Source organism: Microtus ochrogaster, linkage group LG4 (assembly GCF_000317375.1).
Source record: "Microtus ochrogaster isolate Prairie Vole_2 linkage group LG4, MicOch1.0, whole genome shotgun sequence".
Taxonomy (NCBI): domain Eukaryota; kingdom Metazoa; phylum Chordata; class Mammalia; order Rodentia; family Cricetidae; genus Microtus; species Microtus ochrogaster.
In genome coordinates this window covers 58198162-58216266 of record NC_022030.1, presented here as the reverse complement: position 1 = coordinate 58216266, position 18105 = coordinate 58198162, and the positions used below count along the sequence as shown (strand labels likewise).

At 50.3% G+C, this 18105-nt stretch overlaps 1 protein-coding gene across 1 annotated transcript in view; it reads right to left on the bottom strand.

The window, feature by feature from the left end:
* Window positions 1-4351: 4351 nt before the first annotated feature.
* Igfbp5 (insulin like growth factor binding protein 5) overlaps window positions 4352-18105 on the bottom strand; it is a 17114-nt gene continuing 3360 nt past the window's right edge. Inside the window, exons 2-4 of the mRNA XM_005361655.2 lie at window positions 10161-10390; window positions 9423-9542; window positions 4352-8796 (exon numbers count right to left, since the gene is read on the bottom strand). Of these exons, the coding sequence (XP_005361712.1) occupies window positions 8665-8796; window positions 9423-9542; window positions 10161-10390 (482 nt within the window). The 3' untranslated portion in view covers window positions 4352-8664. The remainder of the gene's footprint in view (window positions 8797-9422; window positions 9543-10160; window positions 10391-18105) is intronic.

Here is an 18105-nt window from a genome sequence, read left to right as displayed (position 1 = left end):
CCCCGGCCACCCAGACCCTAACAATCACACAGACACTATATTAATTACAACACTGCTGGGCCGATTAGCTCAGACTTCTTATTAACTTACTCTTACTTCTTAAATTATCCTATTTCTATTGATCTCTGTATCGCCACAAGGCTGTGGTTTACAGGGTAAAGTTCTGGTATTGGTCTCCTTTGGCAGCTACATGGCGTCTCTCTGACTCTGTTTACTCTATGTATCTCTTTCAGCCTGACCATATTCTGCCCTGCTGTAGGCCAAAGCAGCTTCTTCATTAACCAGTGGTAATGAAACATATTCACTGCATACACTACATCAGTCTTCCTCTTTTCAGCACCCAGAAGACACTAGACCCTGGATACATGGTCTGCAATCCTAGTATTGGGGATGCTCAGGCAGGAAGATTGAGAGTCAAATATAGTCTCGGCTACACAGCCTACAAAGACCCAAAGAAAGCAATGCCAATATAAAAACATTGCAGATGACCTTGCGATGGGAAATGGGGAATGGGAAACATTGGAACTGGGATTCTCTTACTACAGAAATAGTTTTCGACCCAGGACGAGGAACTTCACTTGGGACCCCAAGGAAAATGCTGATGACCCTGTTGTTGCTGGGCTCGGTCAGAAAGGTCACCTCGGAGTTTTCAGAAGCAGCTCCTGGAGGGGCCGAATGACAGCCTCCAGATCAGCAAGACACCACAAAGAGATCTAGATGAGTAAAGAACGCGGACAGAGGCTGGATGGTGGTGGGGCACACGCCTCAGGCAAACCTCTGAGTTAGAAGCCAGCCTGGGCTACAGAGGGAGTTCCAGGACTGCCAGGGCTACACAGAGAAATCCTGTCTTGAAAAACTAAAGAACCTGGGCCAAGAGACTGAAAACGGAGTCAGAGAGCAAGCACAGCGCTGGGAAAGGTTTTAAAGCAATGAATGTCCTGTGTCAGCGCTCCGCTCCGCTCTCACACGGTTCTGTTTGCACCGGAAGCCCCAGGCAAGTGCAGGGACTCTCCTTAACCCTTTGACAGAGGGCCATGGTGGAAGGCAGGCCATCTTCCTTCCCAGTGCAAGGCCGAGCCAGACTTACAGTCTGCATCTGACCCCTCTGGGCACGGAGGGGCCTTGTTAATGGCTTCGCCTAGTCTTCCACTTGACTTACATAGCACATCTGGAGGGGTCAAGGGACGCCTGGGACTTTTGGCAGGTGCCAGAAAACTTGGTTCCTGGAGCAGAACCCTGCCAGGAGAAAGGGCTACTTCAGGGTGGAACAGAGGGTGTCCTGCTTCCCTCATGAGTTCACGTACAAAAAAACATGGCTACTTGCGTTATTTTCCTGAGGCCCTTTTTGCTCAGCATCAAGGTTGCTTCTCAACCTTGGGTTATGCATCCCCGTGTGGGTGCGTTTTTAACCTGGCCCTAGTGGGGGCGCTTTAAACTTCAAGGAACACGGCCATATCCTGGGGAGACTACTACCAAGCACGGTACCAGGTGGGAAGGCTTCTGGGAGGTTCTCCGGGTCACTCTTCTGCTTACAGGCCCTCAGTCACCTTGCCTAGGTTTTTTCCAGAACATTTTTTGAAAGGCTCTTGATGTTCTCCATCCACAGCCTGCTCTACCCGGTGCTAGTCCCCTGTAGAAAGGGGGCTGTTTGGGTGTGTTTATTGAACGTGTTCCCTGATCTCTTGCTAGAACTAGGGCTTAATCATTTCAAGTTTAAGCCTAGTCCTTGGTAAACACTGAGGCAATACTGCCCCCGTGTGTCAATATGGGGAACTGCAGCTAAGAGCGCTTGGCGCTTTGAACTTATTAAAAGGCTATCCAGGAACCCAGAGTAAGTCAAATGGAGGTGCTGTCTCAGAGGATGTAGTCCCGAGCCCTCCCACAGACTTTCTGAGTTAGGAGCTGTGTCGGGGAATGAGAAACTGTGTGCGATTTCTACTGGAAGACTGATGGCTTAATTTGCAGGGCCTGGGACAAATGAATATACGAGACCTCTCGTTCCAACATTGCTAGGAACTTTAAGACGGTAATAGGAAAGTAGTGCACCAAAGCTTGGTGCTCTGGGTGATGTCACAGGTACATGACCATGAGACTGGCCCTTTTCTATGTCCTCTGGACCTGCGGACAGCCTGCTGTAGCTGCTGCATTTGCTAAATGGCTCTTCGGCATTAGCTACCTGCAATGTGCTAGACGGGGACATGGACTGCTATGGGGAAGAATTTGTTTTGCCCTGATTATGAATGGCATGACGTCATCCATATTTATAACTTCCCACACTTTTTCAAACCTCATCTTTAAATACTGGGATAATGTCTATAGCAAAGAACAGCTTGCAGAATAGAGAGCCCCCCCCCTTCTCTGTGTGTGTATGCATGCGTGTGTGTTTCTAAGGAATGGGGTTCAGAAAGAGGGAACACCACATGGGAGGCCTTCAACCCTAAACTGTACTTTAACCCGGAGGCCTGCACATGGCTGAGGACCTGTGTGGCATTGGCAGGGTGCAGGCAGAGGGGCGGCTGAAGAAGAAGGCTGTGGGGACCCTAACAGGAGGGGTGTGGGTATCTTGCTGGAGGATGTGACTTTTGCGCCGGAATCTGGGAGATAAGGATGCCAAGGACCGGCAATATGTGTTTAGAAAGTGCACCGTGCCTGGGAAGGTCACCTAGGAGAGTGAGACAGAGGAGGGGTGGGTGGGGTCCAGCAGGCAGGTAGACCTGAACAGGACCCAAACCAGGACTAGGGAAGATAGCGAGAGCGGCTGAGTTCAGAGTTACCAGGGAGCGGCTGATTGCTGGGATCCCCGCACGAGGAGCTAAGTGAGGAGTTGGGACTAATACCTGGGGGTCGGGCATGGACATCTGGGTGGATGTGATGACATCGTTGGAGACAAGGACATTCCAAGACTCAGAGTGTGACGTTAGTGGATGGAGGCAGAAGGAGGAGATGAATAGAACAGCAGAGCCACGTGGTCGGTCTTGAACCTCCTGCCATACCCTGTGGCTGAGAATGGAAGACGGTGGCGCCCAGGCTCGCGTTAAGACTGTAAATGTGCGGGTAAGATGCATGGTCTGAATGTGCCATGCGATTGTGTCTCCTGATCATGAGTTGTGTAGAATAGCCAAGAGGCAGATTGCTAAAAGTCCACAGGCTGTGAGCGGGGAGGTAGAAGATGAGGGTTACAAGGGTCGGATAAGGCCCTGGGGGCACAGGAGGAATGTGGAGTGGGTTAGAGTTAGTCCTCAGGGAGCCGAGACCCAAGGAGGAACAGCTGGGTGGAAAATACCGGTTCCTGCTTCCTTCAGACATTGCATGGACAATGGGCATCGGTGAGCTTCTGATGGAGAAGCTTGAAGACTGTCTCAGGTGTCAACACAGGCAAGTCACGCGCCGTGTCCTCTGCCCACGGCCCCTTTAAAGCTCCCGGCACCTTCCTGAGGCACTGCCTGTGCCGTTCATAGTTTATTTTTACCTCAAACGCAGGGTTTGGGTCTCTGGCTCCGTGATGCGGATGGCTGAGAGCCCCAGGGAGACTGTTGATGGCCTCCAAAAAACCAGCTTGCAGTGAGAAACAAGGCCCCACTTACCACGTGACTGCAAGAGCTGGCCACTAGCGCTCCTGAGAGCCTCAGCATTGAGCTGGCACAGAATGGACAGCCCATCACCTTCATTTCCCTCCCGGTGTGGTTCCCGCAGTATACGGTTAACGGCCCACTTAAGGGACCGTGAACTGTGCTAATATCTTCGAGAATGACCACGGGCCATGGAGAACCCGGCAAAGAGCTCAAGGGCTGAAAGATCCTAGAAAGGAAAAGCCACAGGGAAGCCGCTGTTAAACCTGAGCAGTCAATTCCTAGTTTACGTTTCCCCTGGGCATAAACAGAAGTAGGGGTGCCTGGGAGGAGTTGAAAGTACAGTTCACCTGAGCCAGAGGTTTCTGTGCCTTGAGAACTCGTAAGGGACTGGAATAAGCGACTGAGGAACATTCTGGAAACGTCTTCCTTGGCATCTTCTCCAAGGAGAAGAGAATGGTGATTTGTCTAAGGGTGGGTTAGAACACCGCATTTGCTGACAGTGACGGAGATTAAATTATAGCGACAACCGTAGAACACGCGTGCTCATGGTTCCGCGTGTTCTGGAGCCTCTCAGCAGCTCTGTAGGGTCTCACCCACGGTACTGGGGTACAGAGTTCATGGAAGTGGCAACTTAGAATGGGCGCTATCTATGAGGACTGGCTTTCCGCCTCTGGAGGACACACAGGTCCGGATCCTTTGTCCCTCCTCTCCTGTTGGCAGCCTGGGTTCTCACAGAGCCCTCTGCCCCAGGAGGAAGGCGACGAAGCTAACTGAATGCATAACTTTATTAAATAAATGCTTTGTCAAGACAAAAGACAAAGATCAAGGAGTAACATAAATTATAAGTTGAATAAATAGAATACAGCGATTTTCACTTCGCAATAAAATGTGAGATCTTGCGGGTTTTTCTCTTTTTATTTCCTTAAGTACAATACGCTAGACAGGAGCCGAGCCCTCCCACACGGGGGGGGGATTTCTCTCCACGTTCTGCTTGTCACAAACTGGTTTGTTGTTTTATTGTTATTTTTTTTCATCCGTTTCACCAGTAAAAAGTATAAGCATTTTTTTTTTTTAAAGTTGAAAACAAAAAGGAAGAGAGATCAGAGCTATGGTGTCTGAACAGAATACTACAAAGACCTATATGTGCTGTGGTTATTGCTGTTGTTAAAAAAAAAATGAAAACAAACAAACAAACAAAAAAAAACCCCAAAACAACCGGTAGACGTCTCGGAATCTGAAGGAGTCTTGTCTGAACTGTGCTATCCGGTGACAGGCTACTACTGTGTGACGGTGATGGTGCTGGAGATGGGGCCCAGACTGGCGCCTAGGGACCAGAGAAGTGGGGTGGATGGATGCAGGGCGGCTAGGGACCCCTCCCCCTCCGACCCTCCACCCTTCTTTCCCCCATTCAGAAAGACTTAAAAGAGAAGGCCAGAGTCTGGGAAGTGGCTGACGCCTATACTCCATTAGAAAACCCAGAAAGTATGTTGAAAGAGACAAAAACCTAAAAGGGAAAAGGAGGCAGAGTAGGAGGGGTGCAAGAACCCTTGCACTTTAGTGGTTTGAAAACAGAGACAGTTCAACCCCCCAGGCTCCCGGTGCTAAAAACCTTGCTCTCTTCTGCCATCTTTCTCTTGAAAGCCGGAAGGCTAGAGGGTCTCTTCTCCTTGTCTCACCCCTCTCAAGCTGTGGTAGCCACCAAAGCCCTCTAGGAGTCTAAGTGAGCGGAAGGACTGCTACCCTGCCTGGGAGGGGCAGGGGGTTGGAGGTTGCCATAGCAACCTGATCTTCTAAGGAGCTTGGTGGTGAGGGTGTTACCATGGGGATAGATGGTGGTAGGAAGAGGATCTTGGAGGGAGGAGAGGAGTGACCACAGGAGGTCTCCTCGCCTCCTGTGGGAGTAGGTGTTCCCAGGCCTTGTCTGTCTAGGCCTGGCCGTCAGAGAAACATAGCGTCTTCTCTTCCCCAGGTTCCCTGCTTTGTTCTGGATGGGCAAGACTGTCTGGGGGTGGAGAGTCCATCTTGGCTAGGCCTCTTTCACCTAGCCTGGCAGGCGTTGGGGGAAGAGAGCTATCTTTCTTACTGCTTGAGTGAGGCATTTGTCAAAAGAGAGAGGAAGAAGCCTTCCAAAGGAGAGCGGGGGTGGGGACGGCAACACTTAGACCTGTGACTGTGACTGTGGACAACCCAAATTAGAGGCTCCTAGTGGAGCCAAGGGCTAGCCTGGAGCCAAGAAGCTTCTTGCTCAGGGCATGGTGGGATTATTGCAGGCCTGCCTTCTCTCCCTGTGGCGTGGAGAAGGTCAACACTCCTCTCTCCGTGGCCCCATTTCTTTCTCTCCTGGGTTCAGCCAATCCTCCCATTTGGAAGGTTTAATTCCATCTGCCTGTTAAAGGCAAGCTTCCACTGGGGAGAGATTAATTGTGTACACATGGCTCTCCCTATAAGCAGTAGAGAGACTCCCAAGACTCCCAAGGCTGAACTGCAGAAGGCCAAAGTGTCTGTACAACGTCCTCCATCCGTTTCTCATAGCGAAGAGCCCACGGAAGAGGCAGAGGCTCATACAAGGTCCAGCAAGTAGTGGGGTGAAGAGAATACCCCCCTCTCAGGGAGGGGAAGGTGAGTAGGCAGTTCCTGGCTCAGTCTTTTCTTAGGGGCAGTGGTTCCCCAGTATTTGCTCTGCAAATCCCAGTCATATGACTGCTCAAGATCCGGAGAATAAAGGCAGAAAGAAGAGCATCATGGAGAAGGGTTAGGATACTGGCCTAGGACATACTCAAGTGTGAAATGGGTGCTGGGGACATTGTGCGGGGAGATGGGTGCACTGGCCCTGCAGGTCTGATAAGTCCTTGTATTGCCATCCCCATCAGGCCCTTTGTCTTATGAAGATCAACAACCTCTTCCATTCCCAGCCAACCGTCCTGTCCAGGCACTAGGAGACAACCCCAAGCTCCATGGCCGTCTGTTTCCCATGAGACGACGTCGTTTTGTTTCTTTGCTGCCCCCTTTTTGTTCTCCAAGTTCAGCACTAGAGGGGGGCCTCTGCTGTGCCATGCTATCAAGAGAGAGCAAAGAGTTGTGTCCACAGGGGCCTCCTGTACCAATGTACACCCTCTCCTGGCGGTCTGTCTTCAGTCTTCGAGGACAATCCTATGAAGTCAGCGGACAATGAAATCTTTCTTGGATCACAATCTGGCGGGCAAATGACAACAGCCATGAATGAAGATCTATGCCCGATGGCTTTAAGACATCCTCCACCTCAGAGAGGATGTGTTGCCCGGGCAGAGTCGACGGAGCACTTCAAAGATTCTTCAGTCTCAGTCCCTTGCTGTGGGCTGAAGTTGACCTGAAGTTGTGGTGTCAGCTTTTGCCCTTCAAGTCTCAGTCAGGCTATTGATCCTCATCTCCATCTGTGCTTCTCAAGTCTAGAGCCTGCCTCAACTCCCCACCATCCGGGCTCTGTGATTCAATTGAGTTCTCTTCTGCCTCAGAACCCAACCCCTCTTCCCCCATTTTCATCTCAAATTCCGGAAGGTTTATTAGCTGGGAGAAGCCAAGAGAAAGTCTATTGGTATTTCCCTCTTTCCATCACTTTCCTGTTCCCCTAGTCTCTGCTACATCTTCTAGCTCTCTCTGTGGACCACCCCAACCCCACTGCCTCATCCTCGGCCACCTCTCAGGTCAGTTTCTTTCTGATCTGTCAGCCTGGCATCTGAGGGAGGCTTTCAAAATACAGGCAGGATTTCTGAGCAGGTAGAAGGAAAGGCCTGGGCAGGCCAGTGTGGGAAAGGGGATCTGGTGGTTTTATGTATCATGGTGCCTGTCAGTTACTTCCTGAGGGTGGCAAGGTTGAGATGGGATGACTCGGGATGTGTATTTGATGCACCATTGGGTGCCGGCAGCTCTCTGGCTTGGTGGATCCATTTAAACACTGGTTGGGAATCATGAGAAGATCTGACACAGTGTCCCATAAAAGAGCCAAATTTGTAGCTCATGGGGACCCAGAAGCAGGCAAAGCTACAGTTCTGGCTTGTGTTAGTTGAATATGGTTTTTCCCAGAATGAGGAAGGAAGATTTCCAGTGCCCTAAAGCAACTACTTTGAAGAGGTAATGCAAAACTTTGAAAGAAAAGAAGAGGGGGGAAAACATAAAGAAAATAGACTTATATGCCTATATATGTCTACATGGAGCCTTGCAGGGAAGCACAAGCCCCTTTGTTTTCTCCGCCTATCATCCTCCTCCACAGAGGCTGCTGGGCCAGCTTTGAGTTTAGTGAAATCAAGGGCTGAAGCCACAAGTCTCTGGATGCTTGCTGTCACCCTGGGGAATCAAGTCTTTCCAGTGTCAGGGGCAGGTACTGACTTCTAAAAGAAAAAATCTCCATCAAGAGTAAAATTTGTACACATATTGAGTTCACTCATCCGCTTGGGGAAAGACCTATTGGCAATCACTCAATTTCCTTTGTTGTCAGATTGATGAAATGCATTTCAGTGTTTATGAACTTGGGGGTGAAACCACCTTGCACTGGTAAGAGAAGAGGAGGGACAGGGTCTAGCCATCCCCATAGCTGGCGGGAGGAAGCCATAGACCCGAGAGAGAGGCACTGATACATTTTGTTGTTTCTTTTCTCCCCCATACCAATCAAGCCTGGGTGTCACTGAATGCCACACTTTTGAGTGTCCCTGCCTCTCTCTGACTTCTGTCTAGGGCTGGAAGTGAAGGGCAGATCCAGCCTGATTGCAGTGCCCTTCCTGTCTCACCGTTTCTCTTTTGCTCTCTGTAACCCTATCTGTCACTCGCTCTTTTCTACACCAATGCTTTCTTTCCAACTCTCGATCCCTCCTGCTTTTTTTTTCTCGTCTTCCCTTCTCTGTCCATCAACTTGCTTCAAAAAGAAATACATTTTCAGAGTTGGTGCGGGGAGTGTCTCCTTAGCCCTTGCTAGAGATTCCGAGGTCCTCAGTTTCCTCAAATATATATGCGTATATATTTCCCCTAAATGAGATGAAATGAGTGGCGTCCTGGGGTGGAGGGAGGCGCTGGCTGGAGCTGGGGCTGGGGGTAGGAGAGGGGGAGGACGGGAGGGGACTCGTCACTCAACGTTACTGCTGTCGAAGGAGTGGCACTGGAAGTCCCCATCCACGTACTCCATGCCCGGCAGCTTCATCCCGTACTTGTCCACGCACCAGCAGATGCCACGTTTGCGGCCACGGGAAGGCTTGCACTGGGGAGAGAGGCAGCCGGCAGTGAGCTAGCTGTACCCTGAAGCCCCCTTCTTTTCTAACTGTGTTCCTACCGTTGAGAATTGAAAGGGGTACACGCTTAGCCAACTCTTGAGGTTTTGGTGTCCCCACCGCGTGGGAGAACCCCGAGAAATTGTTAGTCCGCGCACCCTGCCCTGGAGTTGGCCCTGCCATCTCCCGTTTGTCATCCACTTGGGGACCACCGACCTCACACTCTCCAGGAGTCATCAAGAGAGGACCCTAGCCATCCAAACAGGAAACATTGCTCTGTGGCTCTATTGCGTACCAGACGCAGTTTAAGAAGGGTCACGTGACAGGAATTCTTCTAAGAATTTTGTAGGGGTGTACCCCTTCTGCCTCCCCCTCAGGGTGATGGGCACTGCTAGTCTGCACAGGGGCTTTAAATAACCGGGGCAAGGGGTCACAGCTAGAAGTGACAGGGCCAAGATATGCCCCAGGGAGATCTAGCTTGTAACTTTACTTAGAGTAGGGGGCCCCTCTAGGTTTGTCAAGGTCATCCAGTTAGAAATGGCAAGGGCTTGGAGTTCACTCCAGACCCGCCAATCAGAAACGCCAGAGGTGAGGTCTGGGAGCCTGGTACACGTACCTGCTTTCTCTTGTAGAATCCTTTGCGGTCACAGTTGGGCAGGTACACAGCACGGGGCACCATGCGTGGACTGGCTTTGAGCTCCTGCAGGGACGCTTCCATGTGTCTGCGGCAGGGGCCCTGTGAAGACAGGAGGATGAGAGGGCTGGCGTGACTCGAGTGGAAACCACTCAGGTGTGCAGACCTATGCGTCACGGGGGCCATCCAAACGGACTCCGGGAGAAGAGCTGTCGCCTCCATCAGAAGCTATTAAAGCTATTTCTTCTTCCTCACCTGCTGGTGCCTTGGTTGTACAGTAAGCCTGTGTGTAGCCTGGCACAGGGCTCTTCTTTCCCGTTTATCTTGCAGGTCACTCACCTTCAACTTTTCTACCCTTCCAAGCAATGAAGACACAGGCTGTACTCTCCAGACACGCTAGGATAGTGTTCAGCCTCTATCTGGGACCGGCCGTAGCTCTAGGGGTCGTCACCTCGTGTGTGTTCACTCTTATACTAGATACTTTCTTCCAAGAGCTATTTCTGCTTCCACTGACTCGGATCAACCCTCAGTCTGGATAAATAAACTCAAGTTCTCCAAAGCATCCTCCCAAACCCTCAGTCGAGCCACCATGACCACATTAGGTCCTTTGATTGGTCTAGCCTGAGCACCCTCTGAGGCCATATATGTTCAAGTAAGGTGCAGGCACGACCACCTTGTGGTGATGGCCAGGGTAGGGAGGGGAGAATCGCTAAGACTCACTTGTTCAGATTCCTGTCTCATCTCAGGCGCAGGGATGACTCTGGAGTGGGCAGTGTTCTCTGCGCCTCCCACAAACTTGGACTGGGTCAGCTTCTTCCTGCGGTCCTTCTTCACAGCCTCGGCCTTCAGCTCGGATATGCGAGTGTGTTTGGGCCGGAAGACCTTGGGGGAGTAGGTCTCTTCAGCCATCTCGGAGGTGGTGGGTTCCTCATGCTCTCGAGAGTCTCTCTCTGTAGGGAGATGGAGTGAAAGAATTAGCTTCTGAGGCCAGAGAGCAGAGTCTAGAAGCCAGGATGTTTAGACTTGGGTATCTAGGAATGGGAGCAGCAGAGGGTGGAGACCATGCTGAGGACCGGGAGACTGGAGAGGCAGAAATATGGGCCCTGGAGAGGTACAAAGTAGATGGAGCCCAGAGGCCTCCTCCCTCCACACCAGCTCCCAGCTGGCTCCATGCCATGCACTGGGCCCGGGAGGCTGGGCATTACTCAGCTCACTGAGAGGGGCTGACAGCTGGCTGGGGCCACACCAGTTATATATAGGAGCAACTTGGTGACAGAGTCTATACTTAGCTGACTTATGACCTTTAGAAAAAAGAAGTAGGACTTTGTTCACGTGTTTGTTATTCTGTGAATGCTGCCTGCCTGGGCCATCTCAGTACATATTTCCAGTAAGTTCTTTCCTCGTTGGGGCCCACCATTTCCCTCTGAGCTCCCTGACCTTGCAACCTCAATAGGGGGAAGCCCTTAAATCGCAGTCCCCAGGTGGTGTGCTTAGGGTGACCCCCAAGACCAGATGTAGGATCAGAAAGGGATGGGGGCTCAGATTCCATCACCTTTGCTATTTAGATACTCAGAAAGGAAAAACGCCTTTGGGATAGCCCCAAAAGTAATAAAATAGGGCAAAGGAAAACCCGTAACCCTCCCTCAGACACCCGGAAATGGCGATAGCTAAGTGTCTTGGATATGAAAGAGAAGGGGGAAAGAATTCAAGAAAGTTGGGATGAGGGGAAACTCGTAAGGACAGAGGAGTTTTGGGTTTTGGAGAAGACACTGTTGGATGTCTCCAACTCCCAACCCAAAGGGAACTCTGGGAGGCATCTGGAGATGGTCAGAGAGCAGGTGACCCCAAACTCCCAAGCCTAAGTTCCTCTTAGGCTTAGCAAGCTTAATGAACCGGGCATCCATTCTTGCTAGGAGGAAGCTGCTAGAATTTTTATTTTCTCATTGATCTAGAGGATTTCATTGGTTTGGGAGAGGAAGAGAAACAGCTACTGGAAAGGAAGATGAAGGGTCGGGAGTACATGACAGTGCCAGGCAGGCTCTCCCCAATCAAGTTTAGCATGGGGATTTCAGACCCTCCCCCTCTGCCCGTCCCCCTTCCTCAGTGTCTGACCCTACTGTATAAAGAACCTGTTGGGATGGCTAATTCCAGGCGGACTGCTGAAGGTGGAGTTTAGTATTCTAGAGATTAAAAGAGGATATTTTGGGATGAAGCCAATTTTCTTGTGGAACTTGGGGACAGGAGGAGGTGTGTCCAGTCTGCAGACTCTGAGCAGATGGAAAAGTAGAAGGGGAGATCTTTCTTTAAGGGCTTAAAGGACTTTTGCAAACTCTGGGGCTCATTAAGTCTGGGCTCCTGGGGGTGCTTACACTCCTCCAATTTTCAGGCTTCTTGCTTTTGAAGAGCAGGCTTAAAATTTGGATGTGTCTCCCACTTTTTGGTGCCACTTCACCCCACGAAACCTAGAAACCTATTACTTAGGCAGTGGGAGAATCAAGTAACAAAGATGTTAATCAGTGTCTTGTGGTCACCTGCAGACTCCAAAGAGACAGTGGGAACTTGGAGGCAGACCAGGGCAGAGTCAGAAAGATTAAAGGGCTGGCAAGCAAGCGTAGAAGTTGAACGGGAATGCCAGCACCTGGCTCAGCTGCCTTGTGGCCGAATCATAAAGAGGATTTTATTTTGGGAAGGTTTGGATTTTAAATTAAAAAAAAAGAAAGAGAGTCCATGGGTCGCTTCACAAAGAGAAAATAGACTGAGGTTGCTAAAGGGATTTAGGTGGGGTACAAGAGAAAGTTTCCAGGAAACTACCATGGCTTTCAGAAACAAGCAGGGTTATACCTCCATGTGGCCAGTAGGTGGCGCAGGAGACCGAGAACCCCTCCCACTTGTGCGCAATTGCAATGGACTGCGTATTTGCAAGGACTACGCAATTTGAAAATTTAGCCCTCGGGTGTCTCTCCTTCCTGCTTGTTTGAGACTCATCAATCCCTTCTCCCTCTTTGTGTGTCCTCAGCATGCACTGAAAAGGTCGGGGGATAGACAAGGGAGAACTGTGCCGGAGTGGAGGACAGCGTGGGCAAGATTCGTTTGTATGTCCCACAGTTTCTCAATCTGTGACTGGAAGGTGATCCAGAGAAGAGAAACACAGCCCAGCTCCCTCCTCCCTCTTGACGCCAATGGGAAAGGTTTCTGCAGAGGATGAAAAGTGTGGGGTGCTCAGGGTCCCCTTCCCAGAAGTCACCGCAGCAGAACTTTTAATTTCACGATCTGTTCCAACAATTAAGAAAGGGTTTGTGCTGGTCAGTTTTTATGCTATCCCAGTGTTTACCCTGAGGTCTGTTCTGAGTCTGCTGTGGCTCTAGCCCTGTCCTTCTGGCCAGCTTTGTAACGTGCCTACCTGTCACACTGAGTTCATCTGTTCAGCCTCCCCTTCCTATCACTGTGGTACCACGGGGAGGGGTGGGGGGTGGTGGATACATCAGCCTCTCCCTGTGGCAACACATACACACACGCTTGCACGCACCCAGACACTCTGCCGTTCACCACATCCCAGCAAACACAGAGTATCTCTCTGGGAGCAGGGCTGGTTTTAAGGTTGCAGAGGTAACTCAGGAAGGGCAGAAATTTCACAGAGCACTGTCATGTACACACCCAACTTTTCTAAGACCACACCCCAGCAGCCATCTTTCTTGCAGGCATCTGACACTTCACCAATATATGGAGACACGTTCTGGGCTTCCTGGGACTCTCACGCTAGCTCCCTGTGTGGGCCCTAAAACCTGGCGTCTTAAGGGAGCACAACTTTGTCCTTTAGCTCTCTCTTTCCTTGGATAGTAGTCAACAAATGAGTGAATGAATCTGTCCCCAAGGCAAAAAGATTTGGAGGCTAGAGGCACTTCTGTAATAGAAATGGGGCAATCTGTAGTTTAACGACTGCTCTGGGAGGCCGTGGCAGTCATGCCCCTGCCTCAGAGCACGATTACCTTGCTGCAGGGAAGAAAGGAGCCAGGCAGTGTGACTGAGGCTTCTGTTTGACTGAGACTGTGCAATCCGGGAGCCAGCGTGGCTATTTAAAGGGACAAATACCCAGAGGGCCTCGGTTGTTCTCTTCACATTTCCAGTGCCCCACGCCGCCTGCCGGCGGCTACTGTGCTGGACCGTGCAGATACAGAACACTTTCATCATCGCGATGAGTTCTACTAGATAGCACTGGCCCAGGACACTGAGCAGTGAGTGCCTGGATAGTGACAAAAATAGGCGACACGCTCTGCCCTCCCTCCCCCCTCTTGCCTTGTCTTGTTTCACAGGCAATAGGTAGCCTCCTGCTCTCTGCGGCAACGCGAGGATTGTGGGAGAGCCAGAAACCGGCGGCACATTGTCCCCCAAAATGTTAGACGTGTTTTGGTCTCCCCAAGTCTGACTGCTTCCCAGCTGCAGATGGAGGCTAATTAGCTCAGTTGCACCATGTGAGCGCATTTGCATACAGAGAAGGGGAGGAGGGATTCTGGACAGAGACCTGGCCCACAGCGGCAGCTGCCTGGCCCCAAGCTCTCTCTGGAAGATCCCCGAAGACACCATTTTCTTTTCCACTGTGGTCAGTAATACAGTCTGTGTCCAGGGATTTTAACAATCAGAATAAGGAACTGAACTTCCAAGAGGAAAACAAATGTAGACAACTGTATCCTAAGGGGAAGGAGGGCCAGCGGGGTTCATTTAATTTCAAACAGCTTAACCTTAAATTCTGAAACAGTTTGCTCACTAGAAATGTTTTAAGTATATTTGGAATGACATACCATAAACCTTATGACCCAAATAAATACATCTGCCTATATATATCTACATATAGGTGTATAATATATATTATATTATACTGAAACAGTATCTAAATTGAGGTTTTATATTCTAAATATAAAAAGATGGCATGGATTTTAATGATAGTATATAAAAAGATATTGATGATTTCCTTATCATTATTTGGGTACATGTTAAGATGATAATATTTGAGTATGCTCTGCTGAAATATTAATTTCCTCTGTTTCATTTTAACTTTTAAAAATTTTGGATGCTGGGGGCTGGAGAGATGGCTCAGAGGTTAAGAGCATTGCCTGCTCTTCCAAAGGTCCTGAGTTCAGTTCCCAGCAACCACATGGTGGCTCACAACCATCTGTAATGCTTTCTTCTGGCCTGCAGGCTTACACACAGACAGAATATTGTATACACAATAAATAAATATTTTAAAAAAATTGGATGCTAGGCTTTTTTTCCCTCCCTCCCGCCCTCTCTTTCTCTCTCTCCTCCCCTTTACCCTTCACTCCATAAATTCCACACTCAAAAAAATTAAAAATAATAAAAATTGTGGCCACTGGAAAATTAAACATTACATATGTGGCTTGTATTAGATTTCAGTTGGATGTGCTATTCTAAAGACTCCTGAAAGCGACACACTTCTAGTGGGGAATAGAGAGCTGCCACAGCCCTAATGCTACAGTTCAGAGTTCAAGTGACTGGAGCTTACATAAATTCACAAACGGAAAGAGATCATATAAGGCTCTGTTCCGAGTGACATTCCCCCAGGGCCTAGGATTTGGCAAGGCTGTCTATCTGACAGTTTAGGCTGAGGACTAAGTGTAAGGACTATTTGGTGGAGCCTAAAGGCTCAGCGGGTGGGTCCTACTGGGAAGATAGGCTAGTGTCATTTGCCTGCCTCCCCAGCAACCCCAAAGGGAAAGGCTTCCTCAGCCTCTGGACAGGTGGGGATGCATCTTGGTATAGCCTCAGATTAACCTTAATCCCCATCTCTAACCTGTCAGCAAAGGCTGGCCTGCCGAGATGCCTGGACATACCTGGATGCGAGTTTTATCAGCGTCTTTGGTGGATGATCCTCTTTCTGATGTAGAAATCCTATAGTAACTTCTGGCAACCCCCCCCCCCCCCCCCCCCCGCTGGCGTCCTACCTCGGATCCTGCTTGCCAGTTCCAGAAAGACCTGGGCTATGGTTACCACGGGCCTGTTTATCACAACCCAGGTTACCATGGGCAGTAGACCACTGAGGTGCTGTGTTCTCCAGAGAGACAGGCAGCTCAGGCAGTCACAGGGTGGTAAGGACCTGCCTGCCACATCAGAAGAGCTCCTTGCATTCAGGAAATGAGGTTTGGCCCACAGACCTGGAGGCTGTGCCATTCCTTCAAAGCCCGACTTGCTCACTTCCTCTGACCAAACCTGGCCTGAAAAGGGGGCAGAAGAAACCCTGAGAGCAAGAAGGTATTAGAGACCCTACTTTTGGGTCACTCCACTGCTTCTCCAGCCCACAAAATAGAGCGCCCCCAAGTGGAGGGGTCTCCTTTCACTTTCAGAACACCTACCACTGGAGGGTAGTATTCGCCAATGCTGGCCTAAGGTCTGGGCTGCAGGTTAGACCAGGTCTAGGCAAGAGCCCTACTGATGACCAAACAAGCCAGAAATAGCAAGAGTGCCACAACTCCTAGGGAGGAGCCGAGTTCAAGTCCTGACCACCAAAGATCTTGTCTTAGGCAAAGGGCTTCCTGTTTCGGGTCCCAGAGTCCTTATTTATAAAGTGAGGGCCTTAGCCAAGATGGTAGCTGTGGGCTTCTTTCAGTGTTATTGTTCTTTAGCCAATATCCAGATAATTCCTGGAGAGATGCTAAGAGGCAGTTAGGATACATGGCCTGGCAGGAAAGCATAGAAATCATGGCTGGGGAGGGAAGCAGACATCTCTGCCGGCTTCCTTGGTTAGCTGCTGTTTTCCTTCTGCAGACATGTGGCCAGTCTTACGGTCTTGAACAGCCTGCCCGGCTTGGAATTTAAGGACAGCCCTTGAGAATTGCTGCTTTTGCCTACCTGGTAAAAGTGCAAACCACAGCTGAATAAAACCCCTTCCACTCGCCTGTTTATGGCTCATGGTAACCATCCCCCTCTGGAAGGGGTGTCCCTTGTTCATACTTGGTTGTATACAGCCCTTCCAGCTTCTGAGTATGGTGGCTCTGGAGGGTCATAATGCCTTCTTTAAATTTTACCTTTTCTCCCCACTAACTACCTTAAGGTTATCGGCGCCGACTGTTCAAGTACAAAGTGAAAAATCTTTGGTAAATCCCCCCTCCCATCTTTCTCCTCCTCCCTGAATTAAGAGACCAGGACGGAGAACACAGGGATTCTTGCTTCCATGGCCTCTGCTCCAATCCTCCAGTGACCTCTAGCTGGAGGGTGCAGCTGCAGGCCTATCTGCTTGCTTAAGGCTGAGAACTACAACTCCCTGCTCACAGGGGATGCCTCAAAGTTTGGGGAAAGGGAGAGAGGGCAGGGGAGAGGAGGATATTGAAGGGGAAAAAAAGGGACTTGGAAAGAAAAGGAGCTTCCCTGGGCCAGCTGTGTTGGCTGCTCCAGGCCCTGCTGACACAGCAGAAAGATGGGGCAAAGGCAAGCAATGTCAAGTTCAGCACGGTTCCCAGCTCTCCCTCCGTTCTGGTTGGCCTCAGCATAGCCGGCTCTCACAGACTTGCTTCAAAGGGAGGGGGTGCTGTGGGACAGGAATCTGGCTCCCTCGATTTTCCATGATCTTGGTCAACCCAGACATGGATCTGGCCAAAGAGCCTTGCTCTGGATTGACTTCAGCGTGGCATTCCGGACCAGGGTTGGCGCCGAAGCCAGGCCGAAGTAGCAAAAGCTGACTTCATTTTCATTTGGGTGATGTCCCCTCCCCTTTCTTTTCCAGAAGCACATTTTAGGTTTCTCTTTGCCTTATTTCTCAATGACAGGATTGATATTCACAACCCTCTGCTCCCTGCATCTCAGATTTCAAGTCTCTAGCCCAGGAGACACTATCCAGACCCTCCAGTGTGCTGGGCTTCTACCACCACATCCAGAGACCAGTTCCAGACGCTGCTCTCAGAAAAGCCTGCACCTTCCTTGACCCCCTGAAACTCACTTTTATTTATTTCCCTTGGCCCTAGAAACTCCTTTCTCCCTAGTCCCTTTAGCCTCACGCACACTGCCCTCTGCTTCTCTATCTCTCTGGCCAGGCGTGCTCTTAGCAGCTGGCGATCTCTAGGCCACGCCCTTTTCAGTTGCCAAGCAACGCACCCAGCAAACCGCTAGTCTCCGCCTGCCTGTGCACGCCTCCCTCTCCAGAAGCTTTGGCTGCCTGCCACCTCATTCTCCTCCGCTCCTCACTTCTCATTCTAGAAACACACTATACTGGGGGTGTTACATAATGCAAATAATACATGAATATATAATATGTACTTTTGGTTGCATACCAAATAAAAATACATTATATGTATAATATAGCTTTCACCGAGGGAGAAGAGGTAGGTCCAAGCTCACACTACTTAGATTTCGATGGTGTGGGAGGGAGCTTAGGGAGAAGGAATTTCTTCTAAAGGACCAGAGGACACCCTCCTCTTTTCACTACCCATTTTCCTTTCCTTAAGAATGACGTCATCTTTAGCGTTTTAGGGATCCAGCTAATGGCTCTCGGGTTGAATGATCTTCCGAGAGCTGGTTCCCATCAGGGAAAAAAGCATCAACCTTCGCCCCTGTGGATAGCAGCCAGAGCGCAACCGCAGCCCACTAGGCACCTGCCTGAGGCGGGCTGGGGTCGGAGAGAAGCGTCGTGACTCTCTCTCTCTCTCTCTCTCTCTCTCTC